This window comes from Malaclemys terrapin, chromosome 7, assembly GCF_027887155.1.
Source record: "Malaclemys terrapin pileata isolate rMalTer1 chromosome 7, rMalTer1.hap1, whole genome shotgun sequence".
In the NCBI taxonomy this organism is placed as follows: Eukaryota; Metazoa; Chordata; order Testudines; family Emydidae; genus Malaclemys; species Malaclemys terrapin.
In genome coordinates this window covers 54,655,832-54,671,573 of record NC_071511.1, presented here as the reverse complement: position 1 = coordinate 54,671,573, position 15,742 = coordinate 54,655,832, and the positions used below count along the sequence as shown (strand labels likewise).

General features: G+C 39.8%; 1 protein-coding gene across 11 annotated transcripts in view; it reads left to right on the top strand.

The window, feature by feature from the left end:
* PPP3CB (protein phosphatase 3 catalytic subunit beta) overlaps window positions 1-15,742 on the top strand; it is a 133,071-nt gene that overhangs the window by 72,143 nt on the left and 45,186 nt on the right. For 4 of the 11 annotated variants that reach the window (XM_054033792.1, XM_054033791.1, XM_054033789.1 and 1 more), the window contains 2 exons: window positions 7,383-7,412; window positions 9,017-10,698. In XM_054033792.1, coding sequence (XP_053889767.1) covers window positions 7,383-7,412; window positions 9,017-9,195 — 209 coding nt within the window. In that variant the 3' untranslated portion in view covers window positions 9,196-10,698. Of the gene's footprint in view, window positions 1-413; window positions 3,806-7,382; window positions 7,413-9,016; window positions 10,699-11,221; window positions 13,674-15,742 lie in introns of those variants that run through there. The other 7 variants (XM_054033794.1, XM_054033793.1, XM_054033790.1 and 4 more) reach the window with 4 other exon arrangements.

The following is a 15,742-nucleotide window of genomic DNA, read 5'->3' as shown; positions in this document are numbered from 1 at the left end:
ACATTTTTACACGATCTGTATTCCAAGAGTAGCTGCTTTTGTCATTTTGAAATTTAAATACTTACAAAGAAAAATTCAGAAATTTTAAATCAGGTTTTTTAAAACCTTTTACTGAACTTTCAATTAATTTATCAGAGCTCTTTAATAGTTTTTAAATATAAAAGTCACATTTTTTAAAATAACTTTTTGATGGGTTCATGATGTCTACAAGTTAAGTTTCTATGTTCTGTTTATGTATGTGATTGTTTTGTGAATGTTGTCTATAACTAATGGTGTCTGTTCCTCAATCCATCCAGAGCATTCCAAAAGAATACATTATAGTTTCAGTTTGTATTTTTGTTGTTTAGTGAGATACTCTGTTGGTTTTTTTTTTAAATTGTCTGTGCTCTAATTTTCTCTCCCTCGTTTCCCAGTTTTTCTTTATAATGCAATATGAACACCAGAGAGAGGATCAAACTGACTAGAAAAACATGTTTTGTTAACATAACACATGCAACATATTACCACTAGAGGAGAAAGCTGGACATTTGGAAAGTATGCAAAGGGGAAGGGAGGGTTTGGGTGTGTGTGTTTTTTTTTCACTGACTCCAGAATGCTTTATTGCGGTATTCCTTGATACACTGAATCAATACATTAGCTATTTCATTCTTGTTTCACTGTTTCAAAATAATCCAATTGTTAACTTTTCTTAAAATGTAATTTAGTTCTTACTGATCAACATGAACCAATTTATTTAGATTTTTATCTTGTACTAACTATGTATGCATCTTTTAAACAGAACCTATTAAAGATTTTAAATATAAATACAACACAGTTTCCAAACTACAAAAGGAAAAGTTCTGAAGTAAAACAACTATAATACAAACCTCACTAATTTACACTTTGTTAAATCATTGCAAAATTGGTGAACTCTGCACTTCTTGGCAAATATTTATTAGCCAATGTTATAGTGAGGTTTCACATTGAAAAGATTTCATTATTTTTAAAAAATATTCTATATTTACCAGTATAGTATGAAATGTCATAAATAATTACAGCTAAACTACATTTTAGAAAATAAATGAACAAAGCCTATTTTGTGATGTATAATCCTTGCTTTTCTATTGTTTTTTGTTCACTTGCTAGTTCACAAAATTCAGTAATGATCAATGGGTTTCCCAGTCACTGATGCTAATTAGCGAAGTTCTCTTGTGTTGATAATTGGAAAAATCATCTGTTTGCATCTGTATGCATTGTCAAAGCTCAGTCTGCTTCCACTGGTAGTTTTTATTTTAGTGTGGTTGTATGTGGTTCAAGTGATTTGGGCTGAAACTTTTTTTTATGAAAATAGATAGTGTATCCAGATATATTTGTAAAATTAATATTTACTTTAAGTACAAACACAGATATAAATAAACCAAATTAAGCATTTTGAATTGGAGCTTCAGAAATGTAATTTGGACCCAACTTCAGATTTTTGGCAAGAAATACCTACAATCAGAACTGTTTCATTTTGAGATCAAACAAAAAGTGGGCACAACAGTCCTTAAAGGAACAATAAACTCTGTACTAAGTTATTAGAAGAGACTATGATGTTTAAAACAAAACAAAACAGATGATATTAGTACCTGTCAATGTACAGCTATACCTGAAATAATTTGTTCAGAGTTGGCCCCTTGGGGAAGAGCTGATTGTCTGGGATAGAATGCAGCATAGGGCACCTAAAATGATACCCAGTCTAAAGTATCTAAATTGTGAGGAAGGGTTAAACTGATTCTCTTTGCAAAATAAAAGAGACCGAGGTGTAACAACATAAATTCTAAGCATCATGTAAAGGGGTATAGTCAATAGACATATATTTATTGCTGATAAGAGCAGAGGAAACAACCTGAAAATTAGAGTAAATTGGGAATACCAGCATAATTATATCACACAAAAGGAAGTGAGCATATTAACCACTTGAGAACACCTGGATTCATTTCTGGAGGAGGGGTTCAGAGGAATTCAAGGTTGTTGGTACTGAGAGAAATTGTTAAAAGGGAAGGTATTTGGGCAATATTGCCTTTGTCTGTTTGTAACAATTATTATTTGAAGTGGAGTTAAGCATTTAATAGTATATTGCTTACATGAGCAAATTCAGGCAACTTTATTTCACTTGTGCTTCATTACTTTAATGAAGATAGAAAGATATAACTTTTCTAATGCCGTTTATTCAACGCAATGAAGTTGTCACCATTTATTTGAATTAGGGCTGTCAATTAACTGCCATTAACACTTGGGATTAACGCACAGCACAATTAACACGTTCATATTTTTAACACACGTTAATCGCAGACCCTCTGGGCTGGAGGGCAGCATGAGCTCCTCTGAGAAACCTGTTTGGTCAGGCGCAGTAACACAAGCCGCCACCAGAGAGTGGGAAGAGAAGAGGCTACAGAAAGTAAGGTAGTTCTCATCCCTGCCTTTTTAAAGTAAAAACAGGACGGTCAGGGGCTCGCTGGAGCGCGCCCACACAAACACCCCTCAGGGCTCACTGGAACCACCCTCCCCATGCCTCCCAGGGCTGGGGCTGACCCCCTACCCCCACCCACTCTGTGCCACCTGCAGCTGGGGCTGAATCCCATGCTGCCCGCAGCTGGGGCTGTCTCGCTGAGCTCTGCACTGCCCACGGTGGGATCTCCCCTCCCCCCCCATCCTGAGCTCAGGGGCAGACCCCCCACCCCCGAGCCCTGTGCCATCTGCAGCTGAGGCTGATGCCTCCTTCTGTGAGCCACGTGCTGTCTGTGGCTGGGGCTGACCCTCCACCCCAAAGCCCCGTGCCACTCGGGACTGGGGCTGACCCCACCAACCCCAAGCTCCATGCCTCCCCCAGCTGAGGCTGATTTTCCCCCTCCCACCCCGAGCTCTGTGCCTCCCCCAGCTGAGGCTGACTTCCCTCTCCGCCCCCCCGAGCTATGTGCCTCCCCCAGCTGAGGCTGACTTCCCCCTCCCCTCTCCCCCGAGCTCCGCGCCTCCCCCGGCTGAGGTTGACACCCGCCCCCGAGCTCCGCGCCGCCCAGGGGTCAGCTCCGAAGCCAGCACTGCCTGCCAGCAGCAAATTTCTCCAATTTCCTGCTGGTGGGCTCTGCTGCCTTCAGCTGATCCCCAGGCAGCAGCCACCTCTCTCTACTCTGCTTTGGAGCTGGGACAAATACCCAGTTTTGGTGAAGAAGTAGGGATGGCCGGGACAGAGCTGAAAAAGGGGACTGTCCTTGCCAAAACATGACATATCACCCTAGCCATCCCGAGCCCTGTTGTTCCCGGCTGACCCCTCACTCCTGGGACCAACCCCCCTGAATCATGCCCATTTGCGCCGAGCTGGCCGCTCACTCCAAGGGTACCCCTCTGGCGAGCTCAGCCTCCCTGCACCAGCTTCTCCTCCCCTGCAGTATGAGGAGTCCCTGAGGTAAAATCCACCTTCCCTTGCAAACAAGGGCTCACTCAGCTGAAGGGAGCCCTCCTAGCTTAGTAAAAGGAGGCAAGCCCAGTACCAGAAACCACCCTTCCAGAAGCAGCAGCAAGACACCTCCCTCACCCTCCTCCTGCACAAGTTATTGCTTACTCCCCCTCCTCGTCCTCCCCCAACACGGAATGCTTGTTTGTCTGAGTAATTGGCTGAACAAGAAGTAGGACTGAGTGGACTTGTAGGCTCTAAAGTTTTATTTTATTGTTAAGTGCAGTTATTCTTTTTTACGTAATTCTACATTTGTAAGTTCAACTTTCATGATAAAGAGACTGTACTTCAATGAGGTGAATTGAAATTTCTTTTTTACAGTGCAGGTGTTCGTAATAAATATAAAGTGAGCAGTGTACACTTTGTATTCTGTGTTATAATTGAAATCAATATATTTGAAAATGTAGAAAACAACCAAAATATTTAAATAAATGGTATTCTATTATTGTTTAACAGTGCGATTAATCGCAATTAATTTTTTAATCGCTTGACAGCACAAATTTGAATGGGAGTTAGCATTCTGATTAACTGAGGTCCTGATTCAGCAAGAAACTTAAGCACATGCCTAACTTTAAGCTTGTGAGTAGTCCCAGTGAAATCAGTTGGTCTGATCAAGTACTTTGGTGATCTTAGCTCTTGGATACCACTCTGATCGTTACTTAGAGGAATGGGAAGATACTTTTTTATTGGCCTAGGTGTTGCATCAGCGCTGACTTTTTATCAAGAGGGGAGTCTTAGAACTGCAGAAGATATAAAATATCATGCCACCTGTCCTTGAATGTCCCCACTTAAAATCCCCAGTGAAGCTAACTGAGAATTTTGCTTCAATAAGGATTTCAGAGTTGGATCTATTAATATGCTATGGTTCTGTTGCTAGGTGTATCAGGGTTTATTAAGGATTTCACTTGTAACTTAGCCCTGGTCTACACTGGGGAGGGGAAATCTATCTAAGTTATGCAACTTCAGCTATGTGAATAACATAGCTGAAGTCTACGTACTTAGATCTACTCACCACGGTGTCTTCACTGCGGTGAGTCGACTGCTGACCCTCCCCCGTCGACTCCGGCTGCGCCTTTCAGCCTGGTGGAGTACAGGAGAGCACTCGGAGGTTAATTTATCACGTCTAGACTAGATGCGATAAATCGACCCCCGCTGGATCGATCGCTGCCCGCCGATCCGGTGGGTAGTATTAGACATACCTTTAGAGAATCTGAGTAAAAATTTTACGAATTGTTTTTATTGTGTTGTATTTTAAAAGCAATTATATTTTCTAATCAGTTTGTTCCTTTATGCTCAGTGTAACAAACTGCCTTTCTTATTTCAAATCAATTATATATATCCTGAGATCTCTCTGGAATAACGGGGAAGTAGAATTAATTAGGTAATAGGTTTTGAAATCTGTACATATGACAAAACTACATAATTTACAGAGGCGAAGCAGTATCTATGATCTTTTAAGAAAAAGATTGAAAACAAAGGCATCATGGGTAACAAGAATGATGAAGAGAGGTTTAGTGCTGTATTTATGTGGCAAACTGGCAGAATAAAAAGATAAGAAGGAATTTTGTTTGGTTAGCTTTTAAGATATTCCTAAAAGTAATTTAATTTTTGCTGTTTGGGAACAAAACATTTTTTTTGGTCATAAACATGGAAAATAACCATTCACACAAGTGGCTCTAATCCTGAGATATCTTCTCTTTGCATTTGAGGACAGGAAGCTTTTTGTAACTCTAAATATAAAGGTTGTAAAAGTACTGTATTATGCATACAAGGTATTAATACAGATGACTGTAGAAATTGTAATTATTTGTAAACTATGATTTTAAATCATAATGTAGGTAATATATATATATTTGTTTTCTATTTACTTTCTTATTCAAATTATACTTCACTAATTTAAAGAATTCTGAAAATCTGTTCTGATGGAATCACAAATTAATCATTTCTGTCTTGCTTCCCCAAGATTTACTTTAATACCTATTTTCATTCCAATTTCTTTTTTGTTAAGAATCCATTTAGCAAACAAGTTGTTAGCACTGTGTAAACCGTCCGTTGAATGGAGAAACTTCTTAAACTTCTGGGTGCCACATTTCAGGAAAGATGTAGACAAATTGGAGAAAGTCCAGAGAAGAGCAATAAAAATGATTAAAGGTCTAGAAAACATGACCTATGAGGGAAGATTGAAAAAATTGGGTTTGTTTAGTCTGGAGAAGACTGAGAAGGGGACATAAGTTTTCAAGTACATAAAAGGTTGTTACAAGGAGGAGGGAGAAAAATTGTTTTTCTTAACCTCCGAGGAAAGGACAAGAATCAATGAGCTTAAATTGCAGCAAGGGCGGTTTAGGTTGAACATTAGGAAAAACTTCCTAACTGTCAGAGTGGTTAAGACTAGAATAAATTGCCTAGGGAGATTTTGGGATCTCCATCATTGGGGATTTTTAAGAGCAGATTGGACAAACACTTGTCAGGGATGGTCTAGATAATACTTAGTCTTGCCTTGAGTGCAGGGGACTGGACTAGATGACCTGTCAAGGTCCTTTCCAGTTCTGTAATTCTATGATTCTAAATGACTGTTTTGGAGATAGGATTGATGGAAGGGAGATGCACAGAATTACTTATGATCATTAGTGAAATTTACTCAGTTTTTCACTGTAAAGATTTAGTAATAAGTGGTTTATACAGGAAGGCTGTACTAAAAAAAGATGGCTAAGGTCTTGGTAGTCTTATTAGACCTAATAATTTTGCATTAAGGCAGACAACTTTGTAGGTTGTATAGTCATATTTTGTACAAAATATGAACTTGGAGAATCCTTAAATATAAAAAGTTACAGCTGTTTACACAGCTACTTAACTTTAGAAACACTAACTGGTCAATCAGGGCTATGTCTACACTACCGACCCTGTGCCACTGTATGGTCTCCCAGGTAGCTGCTCTATGCTGATGGGAGAGAGCTCTCCTACTGGCATAATTAAACCACCCCACAATAAGTGGCGGTAGCTATATCAGCGGGAGAGCGTCTCCTGCCAACATAGCACTGTCCACACCAGCACTTCCGTTGGTGAAACTCATGTTGCTCAGGGAGGTGGTTTTTTCATACCCTTTACCGACAAAAGTGCTAGTGTAGACATAGCATAGATCTTTGAAATGTTGACATTGTAAATTCATCCATCCACCAAAGAATATGAATGTGTTTGTCCAAAGTTCCTCCAGCTATAAACATCATGGTTTACTTCCCTAAACATGAGTTGCTGTTTGTCAGTTTGTAAATGTGACCTGTTAGATTTTGTTTGTATGCTCTAATATCTGAATTTCGTTTCATGAATTCAATTTGAATCACAGTATCACCTGTTTGCTCAGAATTCAATGCTAAAATCCAAGTACTGAGTTCAGCTTCTGAGTGCAAAAGATGTGTGCAAGGACCATTGTGTCAAACATTAAATAAAAAGCTAAAATCCACTTGTACTAAATTAGTATTTTGTCTTACTAATAAAACACTGACAGTCTTAACTTTGCTCCTTTATAATCTCTTTCTTGGTAACATAGAGTCCAGTAAAGTGCTGTGGACCTTCAAAGAATTTGTAGAACCTAGTTGAAACCAAAATATGCCCCTAAACTTTACAGTATTTAGGGTTGTATATTAGTTTATGTAAAGAAATAATCAACCAATTATATACGATTAGGTAGATTAAGTTGCATTATATGAGTGTTGCATTTGATAAACTGTCACTTGAGATATAGGAGTCACTTCACTTCAGTTTAAAAAAAAGTCTTAACTTTCACTGTAAAATATTTGCAATCAGATCTGGGCTTGGGTGATATATTAAATTGATCATTGCCTTTTCTGCTATGCGATATTACACTCTTCATCTTTCTCATTCATTTTGCATGCATCTGCTCACTTCTGTACAGCCACAGTAGAGGCAATTGAGGCTGAAAAAGGTATGATCAGAGTCTTTGCCAGTGGCAGAGATCTGTGGTGTCTGGGCGGGAATTCAAAAGTATTCTGTGTGCATGTGTCTTACATTCAACTTGCACAACCAGAGATGAATCAACTGTATTAATTCATCCTTTTTACATGTAACATTCATTTCTTGCCTTAGGATAATAACTTCCTTTAATAATGTTTCAGAGAAATCATTTTGTTTTTCTCCAGTTTCTTTACAAAATGTGCAATAGTTTTTTTGCTTTTTATTTGTGTAAAGCATGTTGTGATATGTGGTTTGTGTCTTGACAACTTTAAAAAGTGGTAGTGTTGAATTTTATTTTTTCTGAATTACACTGCAGATATGTTTTGAGTTGGAGGTGGGGGTTATTTATGCATGTTTCTTTTGATGAAGTTTATTTTTAGTGTCTTGAAACCTAATCTTGTCATCACTTTCCATAACACATCTGGTAGTGTAAGACCTATCATTACAGTGTTCCTATTTTTACTATGTGATTTTGAAGGTAGTTTGCTGACCAAATTTGTTTATAGTCTGTACACACACCTGACAATGAAAGGCATAGCAAAATACAGGGGTTGCCAATGCTGCTGTACCAAATATGTTGCTGTACAGGCACCCTTTGTTAATGTTAATGTCGTTACAACTCCATACAATTTTAGGGTATGTAAATAAAAGCCTTTTACATACACATTTTGATTTCCTATATCACAATGTTAAATGAAGTGAATGACAAACAGCATAGCACTTGGGAGACCCTCCTTAGTATGTTTCAAATTTGGTCGCAAAACACCATTTAATGACTACTTTTTTTATATTATGGAAATCAGATATCCAAAAATGTTACCAAGAGCCAAATTCTGTTCCATTGTAATCAGTGGATACTGCATGCACACATAAAACAGAAAATTTTGTTCCTAAGACTGCAGGCTTTTCATATGATCAGCCATTTTTACATCTAAATGCAGCTGAGTAAGAAGGCATTTCCTATTTCATTTAAAATGATGTGTAGAAGAGTAATATTTAGTTTCCTGTTTAAAGCAATTCCCAACTGATGACTTCTAAGACTGGTCATGTCCATTTTAACCATCCACATGATTAGAACAGAGTTAAAGCCATATTCTGCAGTTTTGCCTGCATGAACACTGCAGGATCAGGATGTTGATTTGTATGCAAAATCTGAAGGCTTTTTTTTTTTTAAAACACTTGTGCTGCTTTGCCTTCACTGCACTTGCTGATCTGCTTATTGACATTCCATTGACGTGAACGGGATGTTAAGATGAGCCTGATATACACTGCAGCAAAGCAGTTGTTAGCACTGATCACACCAGGAGTGCTCAGCAACAAAGTAGGTTTAAGCCACCTTGATTCTTACCTGAAAAATATTTGCCATATACTATTTTGATTGTCAGTTGAAATCATGATTGCCATTGAACATTCCAGGAAAGCACATTAGATAAGCTTTTACTAATTCAGTTGTAAAGCCATAAAAGTTCCTTTGGCTAATTTCTTAGCTGTCTTTTAAAATCATTTTATTAGAAAAAGTATATACTTTCAACTTATTTTTCTGTTACTGACCTATGAAATTTGCATTTTGTTAAGCAATACGAGGATTTTCTCCGCAACATAAAATCTGCAGTTTTGAAGAAGCAAAAGGTTTGGATAGGATCAATGAGAGAATGCCACCGAGAAAAGATGCTCCTCAGCAAGATGGTATTAATTCTGTAAACACAACAAATGCCAATGGAAACAATGGAACTGGCAACAACAATGTACAGTGACCACACCAACTTCTGGTTTTACTCGTATGTCTTGCCTGAGAATTCCTAGATTACTGCTTTTTGACATGACAACAGATGAAATAGCCAGGGGATCAATCAGTCAAACTGACTTCTTAATATGATGTGGAAAACATAACTTGATCCCGCTGAAGACAAATCATCATGCTTTTGAGGCAACAGCCCCTCTCTATAAGTGATGACGGAACATCTGTGAGCATGCTTCATATATTTACAGAAATTCCAACATTGCTGGCTGAATATTGAGGAGAGCTATGGGGAAATGGTTGGGCTGTTATCAGTAAAGCACATCTAGACTAACGTTTTATGCTTATCATAGTCAACACTTTAAGTTTACAAAATGGGATTTTCTTTTCAGCGGAGCTAATTTGTTTGTTTGTTTTTTCAATCAGACTTTCAAATACAACCCTAAGAGCTACTATTTATTAATGGACATTGGTTTCATGAAGTGTCTTTAAAAACATAGATTAGAATAGTCTTAAAAAATCTGAGGCTGCAAAAACTATATGTTAAACAAATGGGAAAAATGCCAAAAATCTCAATTGGTCATTCTGTAAAATGCTGACCTCAGGTGTACTCCTTAGATGTTGCTAATTCTGTATTATATTCACTGTATTTTTTAGTTAAAGCTTATCAGAAGATTTCTATGTAGGAATGTTTATTACTTGAACACAGATTTTAAAGTATTTAATGTAGAAACTTTTATGCCCAGCTTTTGAGACTCTCCCCACACCTTGAATTTAAAATATATATAAATAAATTTTAGAAGTCTGAAAAATAATGCAATTGTTAATTTTAAGGTACTTTTAATTGAACTTTGTACATTATGTTAAAGTACATTTTGATTCATATCAAGTCTGTAAAGCTTGGCATTGTATTTTGTGTATGCATGTTTTCATTTTGCAAATATTTAATATATAGACCTCTGATGTACAGGAACAACATCTATAGGTTATATAGATGTTATGGGTACTTTTACTTTATTGTGAGTATTAAAGATGCTTAAATAGCTAATAATCACTGGGCAGGCTGAATAGCTGCAAGCTTTTTATTATTTTTCTTAATTCTGTAAAGGAAACTGAAAATGTTATTGAAATATTTATGCAGTACATAAGCAATTGTTCTGTTCAGTTGTAAGGCATTAGTGAAAGTGTAAAATCGAGACTGCATGTTTTTTTTAGCTACAGGACTGCTTGGTTAAACTAAAAATTGAAACCATATGCTGATTTGTTCACAAATAATGAACTGTACTGTTTGCCACTGTACTTCGTTATATATTTTGACATTTGCTACCTACCTTTCTCATCCCCTGGAACACAACTTGAAACTTAAGTCACTAGAGTTCATCTCCATTTTTGTTTGCCATAAAGTACAATCTCTAGAAACCCCTGTCTAAGTTGAAAATTTTATGCATGTTCTGAAATATTCAAGTATTTTATAAACAGTAGCACACAATAAATTTTGTGCATGGGCTGCTGCTTCTAACATCGTGTTTTTGTTTTATTATTTTGAACAGTATTTTTCTAAATCATTTTAAATTGGCAGAAAAATGGATATAGTGTAAATGGTCACTTAGTTCAGCTTTAAAGCAATACTTTAAAGCAATATAATTGAAGCTTAAATTGTCATCTTGAATTTCTGCTTCCATTTATTTTGCTAATTTTCGTTTAGCGAGTTCTTGCAAATAAAATACTTCAGAATTTTTCTCGACATTAAATTTGACATCCAATGATGATTTGTAGAAACCTACAAGGAAGGTCAATATTAGGGTTCATTCAAGTTTTTTTTAAAAAGCTGTTCATTATTGATGCCTTTTGTATTTGCTCAGTGGTTGTGAATGACCATTTGTGATGTCAAGTAAGGTGGCTTATTTGAGAGTCAATAGTTGAGAATATGATAAGGTTGAATCTTGCTAGTCTGTTTTGGTTGAAGGTAAATGAGAAAATCTACTAAAAAAGACTATATTCTGAACTGTAAACCTATTCTGGTTTTACTTTATTTATTTTAGATGCAGTTTAACTGGAAATAGTGATGAACAATCTGAACACAGAAGACCAAGTGACAAACAAAGGTAAGTGTTATCAGTAGACATAATTCATGGGCTATGTAGTCTCTGACATGTGACACTGGGACAGAGCAAAATTTGCACCAGTATCATAAACGTATAAATAGGGGCCTGTCAATTTCATGGTCATAGGATTTTAAAAATCATAAATTTCATGATTTCAGCTATTTAAATCTGAAATTTCACAATGTAATTGTAGGGATCCTGACCCAAAAAGGAGTTGTGTGTGGGGGGGTCACAAGGTTATTGTAGGAGGGGTTGCAGTACTGCTACCCTTACTTCTGTGCTGCTGCTGCTGGCAGCGGCGCTCTCTTCAGAGCTGGGCAGCTAGAGAGTGGTGGTTGCTGGCCGGGAGCCCAGCTCTGAAGGCAGAGCCGGTGCACTGCTGCTGGTGGCAGAAGTAAGGATGGCATGGTATGGTATTGCCACCCGTACTTCTGTGCTGCTGCTGGCAGGACGCTGCCTTCAGGGCTGGGCGCCTGGCCAACATCCCCTGTGTCGCCAAGCTCTGAAGGCAGAGCAGAAGTAAGAGTGGCAATACCATGATCCCTTTAAAATAACCTTGTGACACTCCTCCTGGAACTCCCTTTTGGGTCAAGACCCCCAATTTGAGAAACACTGGTGTCCTGCCATGAAATCTGTATATAGTATAGGGTAAAAGCACACAAAAGACCAGATTTCATGGGGGGAGGGACACCAGATTTCATGGTCTGTGACGCATTTTTCATGGCCGTGAATTTGGTAGGGGCCTAGGTATAAAAATTTAACCTAGACGATGGTCTGCCAGTGCTGCCTTTTTGATGGTGTGAATTGGAAAAATCCACCAATCCTCAGCCAATTGTCTTTAACTGATTGGTTCTCTGTGACCAGTTTTGATAAGGTAGTATTCCAAACATGCACGAAATATAATACAATTAAAACCTCATACTCTCTGTGAATACAATCCCCAGGCTTCGGATGATCCCAGCATATGTGGTGAGCAACACCAAAGCCTAATGTAATTTGAAAATCTTAAAAGCCTGTTAAAAATAGATATGCTTTATTGAGATTGTTTTTGCCTGAATCTCAACTTGCTCTGTGGATCACTACTTTACTAGAACACCTTTAGGCAGAGAAATCTGCCTCTGGGTGGGTAACTGGTTTTTAAGAAGGTAATCCTTTCACATAAATGAAGATGCCCTCCATCTTATCTCTGAAAAACATTCTTCCAGTAAAAGGCAGATAAAGGAGCAACTCCTGAATATGCCTGAGACTGAATACTCTGAGCTGTGTATACTTATCAATAGTGTCCCAGTCAGATGCATTAAACATCTCTCAGTGGATGCATTGTCATCTCCATTGTTGTATGCAGTGTTGTTGTAACCATGTTGGTCCCAGGATATTAGAGAGACAAGGTGGGTGAGTGTCAGAGTCACCGGGTCAATGCTTTGGAACTACTCCCTATGAAGCCAGCCAGGACTCTGAGGAGCCTCCTCTCTCTGAGCATACTGTCGCCAGGACAAGAAGTTTACACAGCTTCGACCTTCTTGAGTCTGACCTTGGAGCATTCAGCATTCCCTTCCACACCATGTGCTTCTCGCAGCAAGTCCACCTGGGCAGGTTTCCTGGGGAAGGCAGAGGGCCCTGCCCCCCAACTCCACAGTCAGTGACTCTCAGCCAGCCAGTAAAACAGACGTTTATTATTTGACAGGAACACAGAGTAGAACAGAACTTGTTAGCACAGAAATCAGTGACTTTCAGCCAAGTCCATCTTGGGGAGTCCTGGGCCAGAAGCTCTGTACTCCCCCTCTTCCAGTCCCCCCAAGCAGTCTGCCAGCTTCCAGTGACCCGACCTCAGACATCCCCATTGCTCCTCCTTCTTGTCTTTGTCTCACTTTCAGGGCAAAGAGTCACCTGGTTGCATCCCCCTACTAGGTCTCAGGTTACGAAGGGCACTGGTCATAGCATACATGCAGGCAGCTGAAGCAGCCTCACTTGCCCCAGAGGGTCTCAGCCAAAGTCAGACACCCCTATTCCCATCACCGAGGTATTGGTGCGGCACACAATATTCATGCAAAACAGTAAAACTCACATAAGCTAAACAGTAAGACTCACATACAACATAAAAAGGGAAAATCCCCACTTCCTCACAGTGAGATAATATCTTTTATTGGACCAACTTCTGTTGGTGAGAGAGACAAGCTTTTGAGTTACACATAGCTCTTCTTCAGGTCTAGGAAACGTACTAAGAGTGTCACAGCTAAATAGAAGGTGGAGCAGATTGTTTAGCATAAGTAGTTAACACATTTCATAACTTCACTAGACACTAAAAATCATGGACTGAATAGAGACTGGATTTATGTCTTGTTACAACAATCTGTAACCCACTAACAAGCTCCCCCTCTCCTCCCCCCCCCCCCCCAGTGTGAGCCTGAATGTCTACACAGCAATTTATCAGCCCTGTGGCATGAGAGTCAGCTGATTCAGGCCATCCACAGTTGTTTTTTCAATGCCTATGTAGACATACTCTTGAGTACATTTCCCAGGCCTGAAGAAGAGCTCTTTGTAAGCTCGAAAGCTTGTCTGTCACCGACAGAAGTTGGTCCAGTGAAAGATATTACCTCACCCACCTTGTCTCTCTTGTCATCTCCATACATTTGATCTTCAGGATGAGGTTTTTTGTTTGTTTTTGATGCCCTCCTGCTTATTTTGGGGATGAAAATCTGAACTCTAGCACCATCCAGTCACATTTCAGCAGGAAATCCTTCTGATTTGTCAATGTGAGTGTTCAGCTTTGTCAGTTTCTAAATGTGTTTATCCACATACCTGTCACATTACTGCACCTGCTTCCAGAAAGCATCCAGATTTGGCCCTAAGTGCTATCTATTGCCAGACTGCTGTAGAACAGGTGTGAATAAAACAAAGCTGAATTTCAGTGTGTGGTGGTGCTTAAACATTGAGAGAGTAGGTTTGAAAAGCCTGTTCAATCAAGCAGAGAGAGGCTGCATGTTACTGTCTACTCCTGAGAAACAACTAGTTCTAGGAATACACTTAACTCTGTCCTTGTGTCTCAGAGCAGTTCTCCAAAGTTAATATATAGCCTGAACCTAACAAATTAGGGAAAATAAGTTTCCAGAGGGTAGGAACTGTCCCTTCAGCTCATTCCACTGAAGGTACAGGGGATATGTGAAATATTTTCTGAGGAATCACATTCCAACTCAGTCTTATCTCACTGTACTGCGAACTTCTCTAATAATGCAAAAGGAGAAGGTAGAAGAGTTAACCCTCATGCAGTAAAAGCATGCTTGATGCCCATAGTTCAGGAGAAGACATACACATCAATGCCAATTAAATTTAAAAAGCCACAGATCTTGAAGCCCCAACATTGAGATCAAGCATGAGTTGACATCTTTAGCAAAGACTTCTCTGCCTTAATTAAATGTTCATGATGCCCTTATACCTGAGACTGTTCTGCCTTGATTCTCGGAGAGGGAGAAACTACCACCTTTTTGCAGGAGCCACACACAACTCCAGTTAAGGGAATAATTGCAAATGACATTTTGATGAAAATCTTATCTTCCCTTTGCAGAGTTTAATTGATCATAAGAATCCAGAACATACAGAAATCCTGAAAGTGGATTGCCAGCTCTTCTCTGATTGTGCATCCAAGATGCTGATGTAGAAAAATTTAGATGTCATGTGTAATGCCTTGGCTGCTATATCTGATGGCCTAACCCACAAAACAGGAGCGTGCAGCCTAGTGGTCAGAATCCTTTGGGCTACCCTTGCTCTCAGAGCGCATGACCTAGCAATTGGTGTTCTTTGGGCTACTCTTGCTCACAGGGTAGCATGACCTAACAGTCAGAGCAGACTGAGCTACTACGCAGGGTCACAGGCCCTCCAACAGGGTGGAGCACCAAACAGTCTGGGGAGCTCAGGCCCTCAGGCAGGGCGGCAAACAAACGCAGGCCTTTTGGCCTTAGGTAGAGAGGCTGTCCCCCGCATGGGTGGGGTGGCACTACGGGGTAGGGGGACCTGGGCCCACCCTACTCCACCAGTCCCAGCCCAGGGCCCTAACAGCAGTGGATGGTTCCACCACTGGGTCAGCGAGGATCCAGCTAAAACACGCTGACAGGTTTCCTGGTCCTATTTCCCATGAGTCACTTCCTCCCCTGTCTTTCAGTGCTGCAGTCCTCTGGGTCCCTGGGGTTGTTGGCTGGCGAGATCTCTGACAGCTCAGTTCCCTTCCACGTCTCTGCAGGCAATCCGGGGTCTGCCTGGGATTCAGGGTGCCTGGCCTCTGGGGAGTGGTGCTCCCGTAGCTCTCTAGAGGAAGCTTGCAATACACATCCTTTGTCCTCGGCAGTCCAGCCCAAGTGAGCTAGGCTGCTTCCCTTTACACCCTGTCTCCATGCTGAGCATGCCCAGCAGGGGTGGAGGGGTGGGGCTTCCTCAGCCTGCAATGCACAGTTAACCCCTATAGAG